The sequence below is a fragment of the Canis lupus genome, chromosome 35 (genome assembly GCF_011100685.1).
Source record: "Canis lupus familiaris isolate Mischka breed German Shepherd chromosome 35, alternate assembly UU_Cfam_GSD_1.0, whole genome shotgun sequence".
Lineage (NCBI taxonomy): Eukaryota > Metazoa > Chordata > Mammalia > Carnivora > Canidae > Canis > Canis lupus.
In genome coordinates, this window is record NC_049256.1 from 19,921,070 (window position 1) to 19,943,734 (window position 22,665).

The window sequence follows — 22,665 nt, forward strand, 5'->3', positions numbered from 1 at the left end:
GCTACTCTGTTCTTCTTTCACCCCCTTATGTATACAATGTTCCCTCCTACCTCAGGACCTTTGCACATACTCTTCATTTTATTTGGAATGTACTCTCTTCTCCTTTTCACTCTGTTAGTACCTACCTCTCCCTGAGACTCAACTCAAAAGCATTCATTCTCTAGGAAATTTTCTCCAATGTCCCTGTTGTCACAAAAAAAAAAAAAAAATTGTGTGTGTGTGTCTGCAGGGCTTGGGGGTGAAAAAGCAAGGGAAAAGATATAACTTCTCCTGGTATCCATGTCTCTTACCCTCTTTGCACTTTTCACAGTTTCTATTTTACAATCATTTGTGTAGTTATACTATTTATATGTGTCCCCCACTAAATTCCAAGTTCTATAAGGACACAAACCAGGTCTCTATTTGTTCAGTATTTTTTCCCCAACATGTGAGACACTGTCCAGAACATAGAACAGCCTCAAGAAGGGGCATGGCCTCATTTGTTGAATGAATGAAACATGTGTTATTATTTGCTCTATGCTGAAAATCATAATCAATAGAGGGAAACGGAAGAAGTGGTACTGAGCGCTCCTGACATTGCTGGGGGCGACGTGGTATGAGGCAGGTGGGGTTGAAAGCCAGGCCACGACTCGGGTATTTCCCAGCAATGCCAACTCTAGCAAATACATTTAACCTCTCTGAGCTTTGGCTTTCCCTCCTGCAAATTGTAATAATAATGTCTACTTCAAAATATTGTTGTGAAGGTTTAATAAGATGTATATAAGATAAAAAGTGATTGGTTTCTCTCAATTGTATTATTTTCTTACATTTTGCTTTGCAAAGACAAAAGTGCGAAATTCGGCTGTGCAATATCATGTCCCCAAAGGGACCAATCTAGCTGGTCAGCCTCTGGGGAACCCCCAATTCACGTTCTACTTCTTTCGGCAGAATAGACAGATTTTCAATACGGGAGGACACAGAATGAGACTTCTTAAGACAGAAGCTTCAGGAGTTAGAGACCACGTGCAGACCACTCCCTGAATTTAAAGACACTTTGAAACTGGGAGCCCTTTGTACGGAGGGACTACGGAGGGACTTCAACAGCATGTCTTCAAGTACCTCCCGGTTCCTCTCTTTCCAAATTCATGTGTCATTTTGGAAAAAGCTTCAAAATAGCTTTGGAAACAACTTTAAAATAGCATCAGCGATTCCATTTATTTTAAGTACACACACAGGCTAATCTAAGCTGTCGGAAGTGGGGGCAGTGGTGACTCTTGGGGGAGGGGCCATGACCAGAAGGGAGAATAAAGGGCACTGGAAGGTTCTGTTTACTGATCTGAGCGCTGGTTACCCAGGTGTGTTCCCCTTGTGAAAACTCATAGCGCTGTTCTCACAAGACGTGCACATTTTTCCATACATGCTATGTTTCATTTAGGCTCTGTGGAAACTGTTGAGACTTGAAATTGCCCTGTACCTCTGCTATGATGGCTGTCATTTAAATAGTAGGGTCTGGAAGTCAGTTTGTGATATTCTCTCCCTCCATCCCTCCTTCGCCCTCCCTCTCCGACCCCCACACCCCTGCAGAAGCATGCACACATACGTATGTGCACACACAGACGTCTTGGTCACTCACCTTGAGGACCCATTTGCCACTTAGATCCACAACAGACCCTACCTGTTTCTAGTTCTAACTCACCAAGACCCAGACTCTAGAATATTGTCCTGTCCTTAGTAAAAGGGATTTATTATAAAAGTTTAAGTAACTTAGTATCTCAGACCTTTAGCATCCCCTCCTGCCCCACCTAGCCCACACATACCTATCCACACCATACATACATATCCACCTTCATCCACACCGAGCAGCCAACAGATAGTTCCAAAATGTCAAGTCACCCCTCATTACAGAGGAAATGTCAGCGTCTCCCCAGATTCATATGCTGAAGCCCTGACTTCCAGTGTGATGCTGTTTAGAGGTAGGGCCTTTGGGAGGCAATGAGATTTAGATGAGGTCATGAAGGTGGAGCCCCCATGATGAGGCTGGTGTCCTTATAAAAGGAAAAGAGACCAGGGCTCTCCCCTAACACCAGCATGAGGGCATAGGAGGAGGGCAGCCATCCGTAAGCAAGTCAGAGGGGCCTCACCAGAACCCAACCACGTTTACCTGACCAGGGATTTTTAGCCTCCAGAACCATGAGAAATAACTTTCCACTCCTGTAGAACCATTCTCAGTACCAAAAACCATCCTCTTTCCTAAACTTTCACATGTCTTTCCATTTTGCCTTAGAATAAAATTCAAATCCCTTGTCATGTCCTACAGACTCCATGAGGTCTGGCTCCTGCCCCCTTCTTCAGCCTCATCTTGGAACACAGACCTGTGTCACGGTCCTCCTCCTACCTCTCTCTCCTGTCAGTTCCTCACTGGGCCTTGTCCTTTCCTCCACCTGGGCCTCGTCATTTCCTCGGCCTGGACCTCACAACTTCACACACATGGCCATGTTCTATCCTTCCAGTCACAACACAGAAGGTTCTGCTCCTGCTTGACCTTCCTTGGCCACCCAATGGTCCCTCTCATTATCCAGCATTACTTCCTTAACAGCACTCACCTCTGTCTGATATTTTTCTTCCCCTTTTTTTCCCAGCTTTATTGGGGGGTATGATTAACAAATAGAAGCTGTCTACATTTCAGGTACACAATTAGATGTTTGATACATCTGGTATTTCCCAAATTATTGACATATTTACTTTTCTATCTTATGCTCTCTCTTGCTAGAATGTGGGGGTCCATGAAGTCCAGAATCTTGCTTTTCTGATTGCCTTTCCCCACCCTTCTGGTCTAGTAACATGCCTGGCACATCTGGTCCACAGCTGAAATGTATGGAACGAGAGAAGGACTGAATAAACATCAAATCCTGTTTTACTCTTGCCTCTGTTTTTTATCTGTGATCAAGTCCCCACCCTGTACCCAGCTTCTTATCTGACACTGCCATGTCTGGGTCTCTGCCCTAAAAATCCTGCCCCCTCTTCTATTCTCCCAAACTGGTCCTCGTCTCACTCCTGCCAGGCCCCGCCCAGGAGGCCCTCCCATCTGCTGCCAGTTCCCCAGGGAGCTAATCCCACTCACCCCCCCCCCCTTCCTGTGCTCTACCCCACCCACCTCAGCCCTGCCTCTTCCCCACGCCCACCACCTGCCCGTGCTTCCACATGCCACCTGCTTCGTATCTCCACCCCAGGGGCCCCACCCATCGTCCTGCGTGCTCCCCACAGCCTGGCACTGGCAGGTGGGGCCCGCAGTTTGGCCTGCTGAGTCCTGACCCAGCAACCCAAAGGACTCAAAACTCCAAGTTGACCAGTACCATCTGCTAAATGTCACCCACTTCACCTAGCTTCCTCTTGCCCCACTGTCCCTGCTTTCATGGAGGCTCCATCATTTCTCCTAAACTCTGGCAATAGCCTCTTTACAGGACTCACTTCTCCTGTTCCCCAGTTTCTCAACTAATCTTTGAATTACTTTCAAAATTAGAAAAATAATCTATGAAAGCATTTATTGAGCATATATTTTGTATGATGTCTATTGCTAGGCACTAGAAAGGGTGCAAGGAGGGTACAAGATATGACCCTTGCCATTCTGGGCTTCACAGTCTAATAGGGGTGGATTAAACCAGCCTTAAGGAGCTGGTTGCAAGGAAAAGATGGCAAGCAGCATAAGAAGGGAAGTAAGCTAGACCTGCAAACATGAGAAAACAGGGGTTGGAAAGGGGTAGCAGGGACGAAAAGAAGAAGAGCAGATTGTGAGTTCCAGCATGGCGAAGACCAGGGCTTCCCATTGCTTCCCTCCAAGTAGGTGCTCAGTTAATGCATGGAAATGAATGAGTAACTCTAGTACAAACCCTTTTATTTTATGCATTAAAAGAGTCCTGAGGTCCCCAGAGTTAAATTACTTGTTAAAAAGTCATAAAACTGATTAATATATGACCAAAGCCCAAATCTACCTCCCAGTCAGGGCTCTGTCATCTGCACAGCACAGCTGACCTCAGCGCCTTCTTCTCTGAGCTGAGGCCAATTTATTTTTCATCTCAATGTCATCTTCATATCCCTTTAAACATCTTCTGCAATAGAAGAACAGTTTGGATCATCCTTGGCACTAAAAATAAACTTTTCCCATGTTCAAAAAGTTGATTATAAAAACACAGGGTATCATGCTGTCATTTAGCACGTGGCTTTGGTATGTGAGTATTAAATATAAAATAAATTCAACTGGACGTGGTGCCACTTTGCTAGAAAGAACTTACACACTTTGGGGATCCCTGGGTGGCTCAGCGGTTTAGCTCAGGGTGCGATCCTGGAGTCTGGGGATCGAGTCCCACATCGGGCTCCCGGCATGGAGCCTACTTCTCCTTCCTCCTGTGTCTCTGCCTCTCTCTCTCTATGTCTATCATAAATAAATAAATAAATAAATAAATAAATAAATAAATAAATAAATAAATAAATAAATAAAAAAAGAACTTACACACTTTAATGTCCCCCCACCCCCATACCAACTTCTATCCTTTTGACAGGGTGTTTTTCCAGAAGGGGCCTACATCACTGTAATATACTACTTAATCTGCATATCATGAGCTTTCAAAGCACACCTACTAACATACCTGTGTGTTGTTTATTTTTATTGTGGTAAAATATACTTGACATAAAACTTACCATTTTAGCCATTTGTAAGTGCACAGTTCAGCGGCATTAAATGCATTGACAAAATTGTGCAATCATCACCACTGTCCATCTCCAGAACTTTTTCATCTTCTCAAGTAGAAACTCTGAACCCATTAAGCAGTAACTCCCCCACCTCCCATAGCCTCCAGGTAACCCACCATTCCACCTTCTGTTTCTTGAGGAGTTTGACCATTCCTGGGACCTCAGATAGGTAAAATCATACAATATTCATCCTTCCGTACCTGGCTTATTTCACTTAGCACAATGTCCCCAAGCTTCATCTATGTTGTAGCAGGTGTCAGCATTTCCTTCCTTTTGAAGGCTGAATAATATCCCCTTATTTATACATATACATCACATTTTGTTTATCCTTTTATCTGTTAATAGTTAATTTGTTTCCGTCTTTTGGCTATTGAGAATAAAGTTGCTATAAACATTGGTGTACAGGCGTCTATTTGAGTCCCTGCTTTCAGTTCCTTTGGGTATATACCCAGAAGTGGAATTGCTGGATCATATGGGAATTCTATGTTTAACTTTTTGAGGAACCTCCATGTTACTTTGCACAGCAGCTGCACCATTTTACATTCCCCCACCAAGGCATAAGGGGTCCACTTTATCCACATCCTCATCAACATTGGTCATCTTCCTTTTTTTTTTTTTTTAATAATTACCATCCTAGTGGGTATGAAGTAGTATCTCATTAGTTTTGATTGCCTGAGTGTTTCTGTGTGTGTGTGTGTGTGTGTGTGTGTGTGTCGTATGTGCATACAAAGATAGAGATAGCTAAAGATAGAGATAGGAAGAGAGCAGCTGACTCTCTTGAGGCTGGAAAAGACCTCTGTTATTAGATCTGGAGCCCCATCCTCTCAGTAAGGCCAGGACAACAGTCCCCAGAGAAAGGACATAGCTTTTGATCTTGACCCAGGGGCCGTGAGCAAGTCCACAGAGCTTCCAGAAGCATGTTAGGCTGAGAAGCTGGCATCTTTCCATGCCTTTTCAAAACTCACTTCCTGAAGATTGTTCAGAACCTTGGGGTGAGAAGGAGAAGGGAAGAGGAGACAGAGGATTAGGAAGCATGTCAGAACCCAACATGGCCACGCAGAGGGTCATGCAGGCCCATGAGTATCTTCATTAGGGGAAGGGACTGGGCTTCTCAGTTGCCAAAGCTAATCATACAACAGCCAGGGTCCAGCTTGGACTCAGAGACAGAATCAAATACTAACAGGGAAAAATTCAAAATCTGGATAAAGTTACTCTGGAGGTCAGAATCTCAGAGATTAGGATCTAGAGGGAAGAAGGGGCAAAGTAACAGGAAACAAGGTCAAAAAGCTAAAAAACCCAGTTTGTGTTTCTAAATTGAGATCAGTGACACAGGAAATGAAAGAAAAATTGAGGCAGGATGGTTCAAGTTCACTAAGACCTGTGATGTAGAGAGAAGCAGATCAGGACATGTTGATGGAATCCCCAACACCTCTGGCTAGGCCTGGTGGCGTGCCTTCTCTCCAGCTGACAGCCATTCCTACTCTTGCCCTGGAGGATAATAATACCCTCGAAGTCTTTCTGAATTGCTCTTAGGCAAACCGTAACATTTATTTCCCATTTTTTCAGTGGAGTGAGCAAACAGATCAACCAAGGGTTCTACCTCTGTCCAAAATGAGTCTGCCCCCACTGCCAAACTAAAAGGAGAAAAAATTTTAGACTGCTTATAGGAGGCAATGGACCCTAGAGAGAAGTTAGTAGGGAATTTGGAGACATGGCATGGTACGTGAGATGCCCACCTCCTAATGTGCGCACCCTGTATAATCCCTTCTCCTTGAGGATGGGCGGGGTCTGGGAATATGAAGGGATCTCATCCTCACACAAAAGGGGGACAATCCTGGGTGGGCCTGACCTAATCAGAGGAGCACTTAAAAGCAGCAGTATTAGAGAGCATTCTGCTAACCACGTTGTGAACTGCGGATAGAGGCCACATGACAAGGAACGGTGGTCATCCCCTGGAACCTGGCGGCCTTCCTCTGCCAAAAGCCAGCAAGAAAACCAACACCTCGGGCTTAAACCACAGGGTGGTGTATTCTGTTAAAGACCTATGAGCTTGGAGAAGGACCTGAGCCCCAGATGAGGGCCCAGCTCCTGCTGATACTTTGACTTCAGCTTCAGAGACCCTGGGTGGAAGATCCAGCTACCTAAAGGTAGGCTTCTGACCCATGGAAACTAAGTTTGTGGTAATCTGTTATGCAGAAAAGGAAAAAAAAAAAGCCCCCAGAAAACGAATGCACCTTGCCAACTGGGATGAAAGACACAAGCAGCAGGTAAACCTGAATCTTGAGCTTCTTTGATTTGCTCTTTGTGATGTAGAACAATAGATCAATCCCCACTTCATAGATCCGTAGATCCACGTGAGACCTTAGAGAGCATCTCATCCACCCCTCGGAGAGGTTTAAGTGGCGCGCTCAAGGCCACGCTGCTAATGAGTGGCAAACACAGTGGTCAAACTTAAACATGCCCATATTTGGAAGGAGTTCTGCGGCAAAATGGGTCAAGGATGTAGAGACTTAGAAACTGCAGGAGTCCTAAATATCATCCTCTTGAAGCTCCTCTGTTTCAGGCAGGAAGAAACTGAGGCATAGGCGATGAGGGGATCTGCAGCGTCCCCTCCAGGTAACAAACCCAGGTCAAAGCACCAGGTGCGGCTGCATAACCACCCCATGCACGCAACTGCCCTTCCAAACAGAGATCAGTGTGTGCCTCACCGTTGATCCCCAAATAAATAAGCAGCAAGTAAGATGCAGAAGAGATACACCGGCTCCTCGACAGCCAACCGGGTTGTTTCCAGCTCACGTGGGACAGAGTTACAGGGCCACCAAAATGGCCAGGGCTTTATCCTTTGCAGGAAGGCTCAGCTGCATCGAAGGACAAAGTGGGGAGGGCTGGGAGGTGCAGGGAGGGGCAGGCTTGTGAGGCTTTTTTTTTTTTCTTTCTAGAAGCTTAGAAACAAAAGAAAATATTGCAGCTTTGCTAGTCAAGGACCTTTTGTGGAGGTTGATAGGCGTCGGTCAGATTTGGGGTGTGTGTGTGTGCATGTGTGTGTGTGTGTGACCGAATAGCTTGTCAGAGCCTCATTTTCCACGATGCAAGTCTCCCCGAACTGATAACACTCTAAATAACAGGTGAGTGACTCCTGGCAGGAAGGAGATTGTCTGACCTCATTGTTTGCCTTTTCCCCCCTCTTTGTTCTTCACAAATAAAGGTTTTTTAATAAACTGAAAGGTCCTCCGCTCTTGCCTGATGATAAAATGAAAGGAACCAGTGAGGTATGGTACAACGTGGCAGCAAAAAAGGAGAAGCTCATCAGAAAATAACAAAGGTGCAAGGTAAAGATAAGGCAGCTGTCAGAGATTAATCCTGCCCGCCTGATTGTTTTCTTTAATACCAAAGCCTGCAATAGCAAGCGATAAGTTTGCTGAGTAATTTGGTTTTTGGTGAGGAAATAAAATTCAGGTAGGCCCCATAATTGATTTCCCTTTCTTTAGTTTTCTAAACATTAAACAACAACAACCACCACAGAAAAGCCCTGCTCCGGCGACTCTCGCTTCTCCCCGGCGGCACTGCCCCCGCTGCCCTCTCGACCCAGCCCACCTTCTCCATCAGCCTTGAGCTTCTAGAAGGCGGGTAGGAGTGAGCAAGGAGAGGTCCCCCCTCTCGTGGCCACCTTCGACCTTCAGTGCCGTTTCTATCCAATCCCGGAATCCAGGTGTGTTATGGACTGAATGGTGCCCTTTCCCCCACAATTTTGGAATCCTTACCCCCAGTCCCTTGGAATATGACCTTATTTGGAAATAGGATCTTTGCAGGGGTAGGTATCAAGTTAAAACGAGGTGGGTTCTGGTCTACTAGGACTGGTGTCCCAGACACGTGTGCACGGGGCAGGGAAGAGAGGGGTCGTGGGGACATCCGGGCACACCCCAAGACAGAAGGGCCAGATTGCCAAGAAACCACCAGAAGCTGGGAGAGAGGCACGGGACAGGTTCTCCCTCGGAATCTCCAGGAGGAACCAACTCTGCCAAAGCCTTGATCTTGGACTCCAGCCTCCTGAACTGCGGGACAATACATTTGAGGCAAAATGCTGAATCTCTGACTCCCCATCTCCTGAATTTGCGAGATCCTCGTGAGCGCTTATAGACCAGCGCTCTCCAAATTTGAGTGTGCGTAGGAATGAATCACCTGGAATCTTGGTAACAGGCCCACTGACTCAGTCTGGGGTGGAGCTGCAGAGGCTACAGTCCTCACTAGCACCCAGGGGAGGCAGAAGCGGCTGGTGTCTGGGCCACACCCGAGGAGCACCTTAGATCATTGCAGAGCGGAGGTGTCAGTAAGGAGGCTTGGGAGAGCGGGACCCTGTGGTTGCCCAGAAGCAAAGCTGAATGGGGCTGCACAACTCAGCCAATTCAGAGGTCTTTAGGCTGCAAAAATCTTCAGCAGGGTCAGAGGGAAAAAACACAACAGGCAACATCTGTAGGGGTGAAGCTGGGGAGCTCTCAAATGAGAAAGTGTGGCGTGTGCACGCGCACCCAGATGCACACTCACAGCAGCAGAAGCCTTATTTATTGTGACAAAATGAACAGCCCCCAGGTTGCTCATCCAGCAGCTAATTTCTCATCTTATCTATTATGTGAATGAGATGGGAAAACAGTTTCCTGTTTCTCAGATATCACTGACATGAAAGATACTGAACGAATTCCCTGGAAAGCTGTGCAGTCGCCTCCATCCGCAGGCTCACTGGTTTTAATAGGAGGCACTGATGTAGCCAGGGCTGCTCCCAGATGGAGAAACGAGGACCGAAGCTTCTTTGCAGATGCCCCATGTTGAAACCACCTTGGAAGATGGCTGAGAGGATGGTAGGTGTTTTTTGGTGGTAATACTCCACAGCAGATACTTCTTGAGGCCAAATGATTGGCCTGGGAGTGGTTTGAGACCGAGGTCCTACATGGCCCACCTCCAAGCTGGCTGTGTGATGGGGTGAAGGATCCTCATCAGGAAGGAGGGCCAGCTAGCAGCCGCCACTTCCTCCTCCACCCTGCCCTCCCACCCGTTCAACAAGCCCAAACAGCTCCCCATACACTCTTCCCAAGGCCCCAGTGATCACAAAACTCCTCCAAGAAGGATGATGCCTCTGCTCTGGTCCAACTTAGCATGCCTTGGGCAATCGTACCTCTTCACGAGCATTTGGTTCAGTTCTCTCTTATTAATGATGAAGAGACTGAGGTCCAGAGTGGTAGAGAGATTTGCCCAAGGACATCTAGCAGGTAAGTGGCTGAGCCTTTGGGGTCCACGCAGTGGTCAAGGTCTGCCACAAAGGCAAGTCAGAGATAGAGAACAGCATCACGGGGGGTGAGAGGGTTGTCTAAAGAAGACAGGACAGCCAGAAAAATCCTCCTGACTCAAGAGGCTCCAGGTTTTGACCCAGAAACATAACCTATCTGAGAACAGATGACGATGTGGAGAGAGAGCAGGCAATCCCACAGGAAAGACTCCTGGCTTGGGCTGCTCACTGCAATCATCTGAGTGGGTTTTTTTGAAAGCTGATGCCCGGGCTCCACCCAGATAAAATTCATCTCAATTTGTCAGGCCTCATGGCTGGTGAACCTGTGAGAAAGACAGACTCTCAGGCCCCACCCAGTCCAACTGAATCAGAATCTGGGTGATCCCCAGGTGTGCTAAATTTTGAGAAGCGCTACATGGACCTCATACTTAAACTACAAGATGCCCAGGTGTGAAATTGTGATTTATAATAAGAAATGTCTTTGGTCTCCCTCCCCAGTTCTGGCAGAGAGCCCCTAAAATCTTTGGAATTTCCTAGGCGATCAGAGTGATAAAGTTGTCTTTTGTTATGTTAGTGAGGCAACTTCAATATCGCATCTAAGGATGGGAGCTCGTTGCCAGGGGCCCCAGGTGCATAAGTAGAGGGCTGGAACTCTCAGGGGAGGCTAGAGGGGCTTGATAAATGGATCAACCATGACCAAGTAGTGAAGCCACCATAAAACCCCAAAAGAACGGGGTTCAGAGAGCTAGAACTAATATCTGATGACTCGATGTTCATTTCGAACCAGGGTAAGAACAGAGAAATAGCTCGGAAGTCCCAGCATATACCAGGTAAAGGTCATGAAGCAGCTGCTAGAATCAAAACCAGGTTCTACTAGTTTCTGCAGCAGCTGTAGGACACTGGGCAAATTATTTACCCTGTAAGCCTCAGTTTGCTTATCTGTAAAATGGAGAGAACTCGTGGAGTCCTGGCAACCTGTCAGGAGAGCTAAATGCGTAATAAAGCTCTTGACAGAGTTTCTGGTACGGATGCTGAAAAACAGTAGTTTTCTCATTGGTGATTCAATGAGTGATTCAATTTCAACCCCATGGTCTTTCTGGGGAAGATTTTGAGCAGAAAACAGACAAGATGTGAACAATAACCCGTTCGCAGAGTATAAACACTAATGTCGCCGTTTATAAATAACTCTGGTGGCCGTGGAGGACTATTTGTCTCCTCAGGGCAAGCCTCCCTTAATCCACCACGCTGGCTTGCTACAAATGTAAAAAGAAGAACAATGACAAGGAATATTACAAGAAAACATAGGGAGGCATGAAAATCAAAAAGGCCTTAAGTGATAGGAAAAAGGAACAGGAACTAGGTTAATATTATGCAGAAGACCCTCTAGATAAATACCAGAGTGAAAAGACAGCTAATTGAAGAATGAGAGAGTTTTCTTAACCAGTGCTAGCTGAGTAAAAATATAATTATCTTTGATTCATGAAGATTGCTACAATATGACTCATTTACCAAAACAGTTACTAGCAGAATTACATTTGTTACTGCGGGGAGGCCACGTGGGAGCTAGGGCTGTAGTAAACACCAAATCTGTTTGTACTTTCACTGAGGCACCTTGAAAGAGACTTTTGTTTCTCCTGAGCAGTTTTCTGTGCTGCTGCTGGGGCTCTCAGGTGATTATCAGGAACGCAGGGGCCTTCCGGGGAGGTGGGAAATGCTAATGCCACTGCTCCCAGCTGGGTCCTGGGAGGACTGGGTCTGCTTTCCTGGCCCGGGCAAGGCCCTGTCTGCATCTCCAGCTTCTTGCCTTCTGCAAGTGAAGTCACAGCTTCTCAGCAGCTGTGCCCTTGGCTTTCATGCATATCCAGTTGATGTCTCTCTCCTCAGAGATTACACACAAACCTAGAAACTGGGAGACACTCCTTTTTGTTTATTAGTTGTCTGAGTGCTCTAAGAAGAAGAAAACTAGCCTCTGCTGTTCAGATGTTAACCGTGGTGGGCTGGGTGCTCATCTGTGTAGCCCAGAGCCATTTAAAGATCGAAGCCCTCAACAATCAGTGCGTAGATGATGACTGCCAGGTCAATGCCCTCCAACAGGTGGGAACATGCTGGGCAGAGGGAATCTCAAAGGTACAGGGGGTCTTAGAGGTGTTCTGGCCCCACCTCCCAAGGCTGGGGGTGGTTCCAGGGGAGTGATGAGTGTGTAAGTGATGAGGAGACCCGTACGATTTATAAAAATAGAATGAATGGCACAGGAAGAAATAAAAAGTTGCATTTCTGACACAGTACAAGAGCGCTGCAGGGAGAATGGTCCAGAAAAAGGCAGCGGCAAACAGTTCTGCATGTACAAGAGTAATGAAAATAAATACAGCTTACAAGCCTAATGACGACCATTTCAGAGCAGGTTGGGACCCTAACTGATACAAATGAGGATCATTATCATCCCTGAGCTCTCCTGTGCAGTGTAGGACAAGAACAGAGCAAATAGAAGGAAATGACCAGGGCTATCGTGGTAGAATGATAACCCCACACCAGACCTGGGTCTCTTAATAAGAAAAGCCATTTTCATCTCCAATCCCAAAGCCACATGAGGCCCCAAAGACCATCAGTATAAATGCTGCTTAGCTTGTCCTCATCCTAGGGTAATTAATGTTTTAAGAACCACCCACATCTCTTTGCTTCCAATATGCATGAGTACGGAAGTATTTCCTTTCGGCCTAGGAGCTGAAGATGATTCCACAGATGATTCTCTCTTCGGCTGAGACTGACCCAGGTGCTAGGCAACACCTTAAGTACTTTAAATACATTATTTCACTAATTCCAAAGCACAGGCCTAAGAGGCAGGTGTTACCAATATCCCCATTTTATAGAAAAGGCTATATGAGGCTCAGAGAGGTCGAGTAACTTGCCTAAGGCCAAACAGTAAGTGACAAGTCAGAGATTAAATCAGCTCTGATAGGCTGTTTTTAGGGTCAGCCTCTGTGAGGAGGTGACAAAGACTTAAAGCAGCAGCTATGTCAGAGCAGACAGGAAGGGAAGAATCATTCTATGCAGATAGAGGACCTATGCAAAGGCCCAGGAGTAGAAAGGAGTTTGGAAGGTATGAGGACCATTCAGGCGGCTATCACTGAATATCAACCCACTCTAAAACTGGGGCTTAAGACAACAGCACTCGTGCACTTGCTCCGAGTTTTTCAGTTTGGGCAGGGCTCATAGGGACAACTTATTACTGTGCCATGTACTGTCAGTCATGACAACACAACTGGAGCTGCAGCATCCACTTGTTTTAAATTATTTTTTAATTAAATTCAATTTAGCTAACATATAGTGCATTATTAGTTTCAAAGGTAGAATTTAATGATTCATCAGTTTGCATACTACACCCAGTGCTCATCACTCACTTGCACTGCTTAAGGCCCATCACCCAATTACCCCATCCCCCCTATTCCCCTCTAGCAACCCTCAGATTGTTCCCCAGAGTTAAGAGTCTCTTATGGTTTCCCTCTCTCTTTTGTTTCTTTTTTTTTTAAGATTATTTATTTATTTATTTATTTGAGACAGAGGCAGAGACACAGGCAGAGGGAGAAGAAGTCTCCCCATGGGGAGCTCCATGCGGGACTCAATCCCAGGACCCTGGGATCACAACCTGAGCTGAAAGCAGATGCTCAACCACTGAGCCACCCAAGTGCCCCTGTTTTTATCTTATTTTTCCTTCCCTTCCCCTGTGTTCATCTGTTTTGTTTCTTAAATTCCACATATGAGTGAAATCATATGGTATTTGTCTTTCCCTGACTGGCTTATTTTGCTTAGCATAGTGCCCTCCAGTTCCAACCATGTCATTGCAAATGGCAAGATTTCATTCTTTTTAATGTCTGCATAAGTTTCCATTGTATATCTCTACCACATCTTCTTTATCCAATCATTTGTGGGTGGACATCTGGGCTCTTTCCATATTTGGGCTATTGTAGACATGGCTGCTATAAACATTAGGGTGCATGTGTCCCTTCAAATCACTATTTCTGTATCCCTCAAATAACTAGTAGTGGAGCATCCACTTCTAATGTTGCTTACTCTTGTGGCAAGAAAGTTGGTGCTGGGGGCCTTGCTTCTCCTTCACCCGGCCTCTTCACATGGCTGCTTGAGCCTCCTTCTGCATGGCAGCTGAATTCCCAGAGGGAAAAGATAGAAGCTGCCACTTCTTTCAAAGGCAGGGCTTGCAACTGGTAAAGTGTTATTTCTACCATGTTCTACTGGTCACCTCAGTCACAAGCCCAGCCCCGATTCAGTGGGAGGAATGACACAGTGAAGGGGAGCATAGTTGACTAGGGGTGGAGGAGCAGGGAAGGGGTGGGTCCTGGAACATGACAATGAGGGAGAGATTTTGCAAGGCTTTATTGGCCATGTGAAGGAGTCTTGATCTCACTGTAAGTTTAGTAAGAAACCTTGCTTCCTTCTAGGCCCTTGCTATTATCTCAACTTTAGTAGAAGACTAACAAAGTAAGTACTCAAGGGATTTCAATTTAAGGCCATAGAGCAAATCTGTATGCACATAAGATGCATTTAGTTCAGGCATTAATGAATATCAGGCATTGGTACACTGTCATCCTCACATACTAGCTCCCCTCAAATTTTACCTGTTGCTGAGTGACCCAGATGACACATCAGGTTTCCAGGATGCAGAAACAATGTCAGTATGCCTCACCAGATACCATAGTAGGTCACACCACCTTCTCGTGGAGAAATGACTGCTGCACATTTCCTTGTCCACACACCACCTTTAAATATGTTATACTCCTGAAAACCAAATTCAGTGCCTCCAGTTTTGTCAGCCATCTGTATACAAGCATCCCTTTGAGGTCAGGAAGCTTGGCTGTGCCCATGCAATTTAACCCTCAGATCCAACATGACCCCTCAATGTCTCAGTATCTTCAGGGTTTGAGAAGTAGGTCCATTTGTTCCAGTTAGAGTCATTAGATGAGAGAGAAAGAGGAATTGTTGTTGTTTTTTTTTAAGATTTTATTTATTCATGAGAGAGAGAGAGAGAGAGAGGCAGAGACATGCAGAGGGAGAAGCAGGCTCCATGCAGGCAGTCCAACGTGGGACTTGATCCTGGGTTTCCAGGATCATGCCCTAGGCTAAAGGCCATGCTAAACCACTGAGCCACCTGGGCTGCCGAGGAGTTGTTTTTCTTTGTTGATTGGGACCTGAACTTTTCTGAATACCAGGGGGTATAGATGTTAGGATACTATGGAGACCAGAATGATGCTACTCACCCAGTATTAAATATCTTTTGCACTGAGATAAGTTATACAGAGATAAATTAGATACCACCCAAGTTCTTGAGCTGCTAAGTACAGTGAAAGCAACTACCCATAAATAGAATTTTTCAATATAGTGTAGCAAATGTAGCAGCAGAGGCTTTCAAAGGATACAATGAGAGCAGAGAAGTGGGAGACCTACCTTAACTTTTTGGGAGTAATGAGGCTGGAGACACTTTCTGGAGAAGGTGATTTGGGCCTGAATTTAAAAGGAGGAATAGTGGTTAGGAAAAATTGTTGAGGCAGAAATAAAACTGAGAAAGTGGCTCACTAGTGTGAGACATCAGGCATATGTGTGTTTAGAGGAAAGGGATGCATGGCAAAGCAACAAAACTAAAAAACTTTAATGCAGATCATGGCAGGGGAATGGAGAAGGCTGATCACAGAGGGTAGTGCATGCCATGTTAATGAACTTAGCATTTATTCTGTAAAGATCAGTGATTTCTTAGATCTGATTTTTGTTTTAGATAAATTATTCTGGCAGAAAAAGGAGGAAAGACAATATTGAGGCAAAAGTGAAGGAGGGGGGGGAACCAATAGGAAGTACTAACTGAATTCAAAAGAGAAGGATCTATGGCGATGGGGGGAATGGAAAATATGATATAGATCTGAGAAACATTTATGAGGTTGAATGATCAGAATTTAGCAATAGATTTGATACAAGGGGAGACGGAGAAACTCCGGAGACTCCTGGACTTGAGAAAATTAAAAAAAAAAAAAAAATGAGAAGAATGCACAGGGAAGGAGTTGTGTCTAGACTAACACATTGAATCTGAGGCATCTGATGGTATTTCAAATTGGAGATGGCCAACATTCATTTGGGTGATGAGTTCAAGGTTGAAAGTAGATGTTGAAACTAGAAAAGTAGGGATGCGTGCTCTCATCATATAGGATGGTTGAGACTCTCTAGACCCAGAAGACTAGTGACCATAGAATGGAATCCTGGAGCTCATCAAATTTTAAGGGAGTGGCCAAGAGGAGAAAAGGTCATAGAAGCAGCAGAAGAATCCTCACAATCCAGCATAATTAAACCCAAGGAATTCAAGATTCAAAAAGGTAATTGGGGTGATCAACAGAACAGAATATACCAGAAAAGTCTAGTGAAGCAAACAGTCGATGTAAAAGTGACCACTGGATATATGGCCTGATGGAATTAGAAAACAGATTTTAAAGGTTGAATAATAAGCATGAGATGAAGATGTTAAGATGAAACAGCATAGGATAGACTTGAAAGAAATTGGGCTGTGAAGGGGAAGAGAATACTAGTGAAATGGGAGTGGGGTAGTCAATTGAATTTTTTGCTTGTTTTTTGTTTGTTTCTTAAGGCTAGGAGAGACTTCCTCATTAATGAGATGAGGGAAATTAGCCACAGAAATGGGAGACATTTTATGATGCAAGATCCAGAAATGATATGAAAAGTTGGAAGCAGAGGGTAGGCTTAAAGAGCCTTCTGAAGAGCACCCTGTCCTCTGAGGCAGGAGAATAATGGGTTCAGATCTACTTCAGCCATGAAGCAGAGGAAGCTCCTACCTGGTGGCATCCCACCCCTCGCATTTTCTGAGCCCAGGGCAAGAGTACAAAGAGATGCTCACATATCTATGTCCAGATATCTAAAAATTAGAAATCAAGCCCCAAACTTAAATGAAACTTGTTTGATAGATAAGATGCATATGCTCAATAGAACACTCCTATCTTGATAGAAATGCCTTCTTTAACACTTAGGAATTCAAGTTCTAATTTAGGATCTTGTACTCCTCTCAACTCCAAACTGAAATGTGAAGGCAGATGGGAGCCACCACCAGCCTATGGAGCCATGTCTCTGTTCCCACCACTGTCCAGCCCAAGGGGCCACTTCTCTGTTCCCACCATAGGCCCCACTGTACAGGGCAAGGGAGCTGACAAGTACATGTGAGGACACCCAAGGCTATGTGCCCAGGGTCTGTCCACATACTTGGATCTGTCCATTCCTTGGCCACTGCTTGGGCCTAGAGCTTCATCCACAGTGTGTTCATCTATCTTGAGGAGAAAGGATTTGGGGAAGAAGCCCGCACAGGCCATGGAAGCAGGCTCATGGCAACCTGTGCAAATCACTCTGGGTCCTGTGAACTTATCCCATGTGGGAAGAATGCACCGGGAAGTGAGGGGTGGCCCTGGGTGAGCATGTCCCCTTAGCTCTACACACTCCTTGCTCTATAGGGAAGAGCCCAGGTGACAGAGGCCAGAATGATGCTCTCTAAAGCACAGGACACAGGCCAGGGGCCCCTCTTGCCTGGGCTCAGGGGTGGTACAGACTGAGAGCCTCATTTTCTTGATGAAACAAAAAAGCTAAGACTCTGGTGGGACCAAAGTTGGGTGGGAATCCTTCCAGAGGTATCAACACCACCTTGCAGATTTGGTTCTCTTAACTCTTGAGAAATGGTATGCAAGCTGTTTGCCATGAGAATTTGTTTAACTTGAAGTAGACCCACATACCAGGCAAGCAAATGTTGATTGGAATCTTTGAGATACTACAACTTGTAGGCATTTGCTTGGAAGACCTTTCTATCTTCCTTGCCAACTTGAATGGGCATGTAAGGTTTGCTTTGTGACAAACATGTAAACTGAAAGAAAAAAAAAAAAAAAAAGGTGCCTCACATACTCCACTTCAAAGCCAGAGGGCTATTAAACCTGATTTTGGCTCAGGAGTCCCCAGGCAGTGTTGAAAGCAGGTCACCTTCAGAAAGAGATCTGAGGGGTGCCTCGGGGACTCATTGAGTTAAGCATCTATTTCAGCTCAGGTCATGATCTCAGGGTTGTGAGATTGAGCCCCATGTGGGGCTCTGCACTGGGCATGGAACTGCTTAAGATTTTCTCTCTCCCTCTCCCTTTGCCCTTCCCTGCCTTCTAAAAGAGAGAGAGAGAGAGAATGAGAAAGAGAGAAACAGAGATCTGGTCATCCTGAAGGCTGCAGGAGAGTCTTCTCTGAGTTCAGACGACACCAATGGCCTGCAGAGACAGGGACCAACAGAAGATGGGATGTCCAGAGAGCATTTGTTTTTAAATCTCAAAACAATATTAACTTTCTTACAAAGAAAATGAAATTGTTTGAAAAGAAAGACAATGGCATAAATTGAATAGTGCAGAAATGACAAAACGTTTAAAATATCTTCATATATTTATAAAATTTTCATAATGTTTCTTTAAGGATATTTTATCTCCCTGTATAATTATACCTGAACACTGACCAAATGATGCTTTTTAAAAAATATTAGTTTTCAAAGATCTGTTCAACCATTAATTTCCTGTAACAGCTGCTGAAATCTTATAATCTGCATTTTATTGCTCTGAAAACTAAAATATGAAGCAGTTAAGTGACTACCCAGTGAACAAGTGGCAGAATTGGAAATAGTACCCAATATGTCATCCTCCCTATTAAATCATGCTTCTTGCTAACCTACAGGTGCCTCTTCCCACTCTAATGTACTTTCGAGTCATGACTACTAAATGTGTAAGCCTACTAGGAACCTACAACCACGCTGTATCTAGCTATATGTTAGATGCTGCTAAACAGCTTCATCGCAAGAGTCAGAGGATAGAATTTGAGACTTTTTCTTTAAGGACAAAGTAATTTAAGACATGTCATCCAATGTGCCACATGTCAATAAAAGGGAGTCCTGGTTTAGGATAAAGACAGTAAGGATTTAGATAAATTAATGTACAATGCAGGCACCTGGGTGGCTCAGTGGTTGGGCGCCTGCCTTTGGTCCAGGGCATGATCCCGGGGTCCTGGGATCGAGTCCCACATCGGGCTCCCTGCATGGAGCCTGCTTCTCCCTCTGCCTGTGTCTCTGCCTCTCTCTGTGTGTCTCTCATAAATAAATAAATAAATCTTTAACAAAATTAATGTACAATGCGTTTACAATATACGGCTTCATATCAAACATCTGTGTTGTCTGAATACCACTCCCCAACTTTAATTTGCCCCTCTCACAGCAATTATTATCAACTACCTCATATGTAAGTCTATTTATGCACATTTTATTTTCCCTACTAAATCCTAAAGGCAGGGATTGTGTGTCATATCCTTGTGGGTCCTTCACAGTACACAACAATGCCTTTCTCATGATGGCCGTTCAGTAGGATGTGCCTGAATGACAGCAACAATAGAATGACTATTTTGGATCACATCACTAGTCATTTGAAATTGATAGCACACAGACCCAGTCCTCCTGATCACCTCAATCTTGGGATCCCTGTCAAAGACAGAGCACTGGGTAGGATGAATGGCAAGTCAAAACCAATAGCAATTCTCATGCTCTTGAACCACAAGCCCAAGGAAGGGTTTTGCATTACAGAGATACTACTGTTGAGATTTCAACAGTCAACCAAATGAATACACATCCCTCACTTTCATTTCCGCGCTGACTCATCAGGCCAAAAAAGACGACTAACATAAGAAATAAAAAGCTTAAGTGAAAGATATTTATTTCAACTATATGGGGAACTCCTTACTGGTGAACTTGTAGTCAGGGAAAATCTGTTTATTGTGAAGTAAAAGGAAAGTCCCAGATCATTAGGAAGCATCCTGCAAACCCAAAGAAAGGAAGTCAATAGCAATGTTCCAGTGTGTGTTGTATCTAAACTAAACTACAAAAGTAGCTTTTTACCATTGCATGTAAATGATGTCTGGAAAATAGCCTCGTTTACATAATTGCACAGCTGTGGACAGTCTGGCTTCCAAAATTCAGGATGCATATTGATAGCATGTGTCAGACCCATAAAAGGGTTAATTTTGAAAACAGCCACTTTCATATACAGATGGAGACAGAGTGCCATCATCAATGTTTAATCAATCAATAGGCATTTATTCCTATGATATAAAGTTTACATTATCCTCCATCTGGAGCAAGTGGAGGAATAAGGAAGAGAATCTGTCAAAAGCAAAATTACTTCTTGTTAGCTTCGCCCCTGTAATTTCAGTTCAGCTTAGTACATGTTAATCTTTTTTATGACTTAAATAAGGCAATGAAAATGATTATACTTTAACCCTCTTGTGACTTTCTCAAACACTTTAATTGAAACCCAACATTTAGATCAGGCTCTGGGATAAGCTGTCAGACCTCCGTCTCATATCATGATCAGATAATTGGCCATTTACTTGGTAGGTTCCATTTCTTTACCAGTTTGGTTAAGCTCTGTAGTTCTAGATTTCTCAACCCCTCTCTTTCTGCACAAACTCTGCTCTCTGTTTAACTTCTAAGGCTGGGAGACACTGTCGTAGAGTACATGAGTGTTCATGTTAGGTTAAAATAAACCCATGTTTAAATTCCAATTCCATAGAACTGCCTGTGTGAGTCCCTAAATAACATTCCAGCCTCCCTAAGATTGTTTCTTGATCTGTGGAATCTGTAGAATGGCTACACAAGTGCCTGCCTCATGAAGTTGTTGAGATTAAATGAAATCGCATATATGAAATGCCTGACACATGCAGACTACTTAATTCATGACAATCTTTCCCCTACCCTCAAATGGAACCACTTGTTTTCTCTGCATGTGGAGTAGCATTTTGTCAGTCTTGTTGTTTGTTTGTTTCATTTGCTAGACTGTGGCTCATTAATTCACATGGTCAAAGCACAGTGTAGAAGAAGCACATTTGTGTCTTTCATTTGTGAAAAGACTAATTAGTAAAAGGGGGGGAAGGATCAACCATGCAAATGTGGTTAGTTGATCACCAGGGAGGATAATTATTTATTATTATGTTGATATATTGTTTAAATTATTATTTATTGTTATATAAGTTTGATAATTGCATTACTGGGAATTGAGTTGGGGTGAAGGGAGGTTAGTGAAAGTCTGTACCCTCCAGACAGGGTAAATAATACAGAGAAAGGCATATTGCCTAAATGCATGTATCATAGAATACACGTGCTATTCTCCATCGTATCTTAGCACCTAAAATTCTTAGTAAAGAATCAAGTGGATAAGAATTTATAAATTCTCACTGTGGCCACTAGGATTTCTCCATTCATGCGTAGAGTATTAAAGACTCCCAGAGGAAAGGTCTCGAAACACCCTGTACTTTCAGTGACAATCGTCTATGATGTGCAGAGAATCTCCAGGAGGAACATAGAGAGCTCCCGCCATTGTGTTTAAGCTCCCAGATCAACACGGGCAGTTTAAGATAAGACAAAAACCTAACTCTCATTCTAGCAATTTGTGTGTGGTTCAGGGCAACGTGGGCAGCCACTGCAGTGCAGCATAAAATCAGGAGGTACTAATGAATAATGAATAAAGGTGCACTCCCAAACCAGACCATCAAATGGCAAGTCTAACTTGATTTCACAACCCAAACCATTGTTCACCCACATGGTCTGCTTCTTACGATCTCTACGCCCTACTTCTCTGTTCACCACCTGCTAAACCACTAAGCCAGCTGATCACAACAGATTCAACCTGTTTCTTTCCTCAAACCTAGACTTTGCATCACAATCAGGAATTCTACAGTAGGAATCCAGAGTGCAGGTTCTTAATATTTGCTAATTCTGATGCTCCGAGGGTCCCACGAGGTCATCCACTGGGCATTGCTCACAATGCAAAATCAAACGTGTTGAGGTGGAGTGGCTGTAGTTTTATTTCTGAACACCCCACCCACCCCTGAGAGATGCACCGACTGAACAGAGTGTAGCCCATAACCAATCCCCCAGGACAGAGAGCGCATGAAATAATTGCATTTCCTCATTTTTCTTTTAGTCAGCCTAAGTCAAATTCTAAGCTCTAGCCCCGTGATGAGTAGAAAAGTGGAATTCAGTCATTATGAATGAATTCAGTTGGACCACACAAAAGTCACTGGATCTTAAGTAGGACAGAACCTTATTGAGGCCCCACTGATCATGAGACATTGAAGGACACAGGATATGGTGGGGTCTCCATGGTTCTAGCCCTTTGGGATACAGCAGTTCACTTGCTCTGCTCCACTCATGGGACTCAGAAAATCTTTGATGTACTGGAAGCCCCATGCTTCCTGATGAGTGTTCCAGGCAGACATCTCTCTGAGTGGTACCCCTCCTTTTGGCGACTGCCCCTGCTCCCCGCCACTATTGAAACCCATCAGCCTCCAATCTGCTTCCAGTCCTTGGTGGAAGATCTCTCACCTCCCCTCTCAATACTCTCAAAAGCACTCTGGCTCTCCCCTCCTTCTCTGGAGATATCTGATCTCCTCTGAGCGTAGGCATTTACAAAAATCAGGAAGAGCTTCCACTTCTGAGGCAAGAGAGGGCAAACCCTGAATTTCTGTTAGAAAATTCTAGGAAGGGTGGAAATGACCCCATAAAAGGAAGTAAAGCTAAAATCTTAGAAAATTCTCCTGTG

The 22,665-nt window shown here is 44.5% G+C and overlaps 1 protein-coding gene and 1 long non-coding RNA gene across 6 annotated transcripts in view; both read right to left on the reverse strand.

The window, feature by feature from the left end:
• Positions 1-4,354: 4,354 nt before the first annotated feature.
• LOC111094064 lies at positions 4,355-18,343 on the reverse strand. Of its 2 annotated transcripts, XR_005384382.1 has the most exons (4): positions 17,791-18,343; positions 15,461-15,517; positions 14,635-14,775; positions 4,355-4,408 (listed from the first exon to the last, which is right to left on the reverse strand). It is a non-coding gene; the product is annotated as an uncharacterized LOC111094064 (long non-coding RNA). The 2 variants fall into 2 exon arrangements; XR_005384381.1 differs by lacking the exon at positions 17,791-18,343 and having other exon boundaries at positions 15,461-17,741.
• A 987-nt stretch (positions 18,344-19,330) lies between these two features.
• The window catches only part of LOC119867668, a 108,584-nt gene continuing 105,249 nt past the window's right edge, over positions 19,331-22,665 (reverse strand). The window contains exon 5 of one of the 4 annotated variants that reach the window (XM_038584259.1): positions 19,331-19,882. In XM_038584259.1, coding sequence (XP_038440187.1) covers positions 19,786-19,882 — 97 coding nt within the window. In that variant the 3' untranslated portion in view covers positions 19,331-19,785. The remainder of the gene's footprint in view (positions 19,883-22,665) is intronic. The other 3 variants (XM_038584257.1, XM_038584255.1, XM_038584260.1) reach the window with 3 other exon arrangements.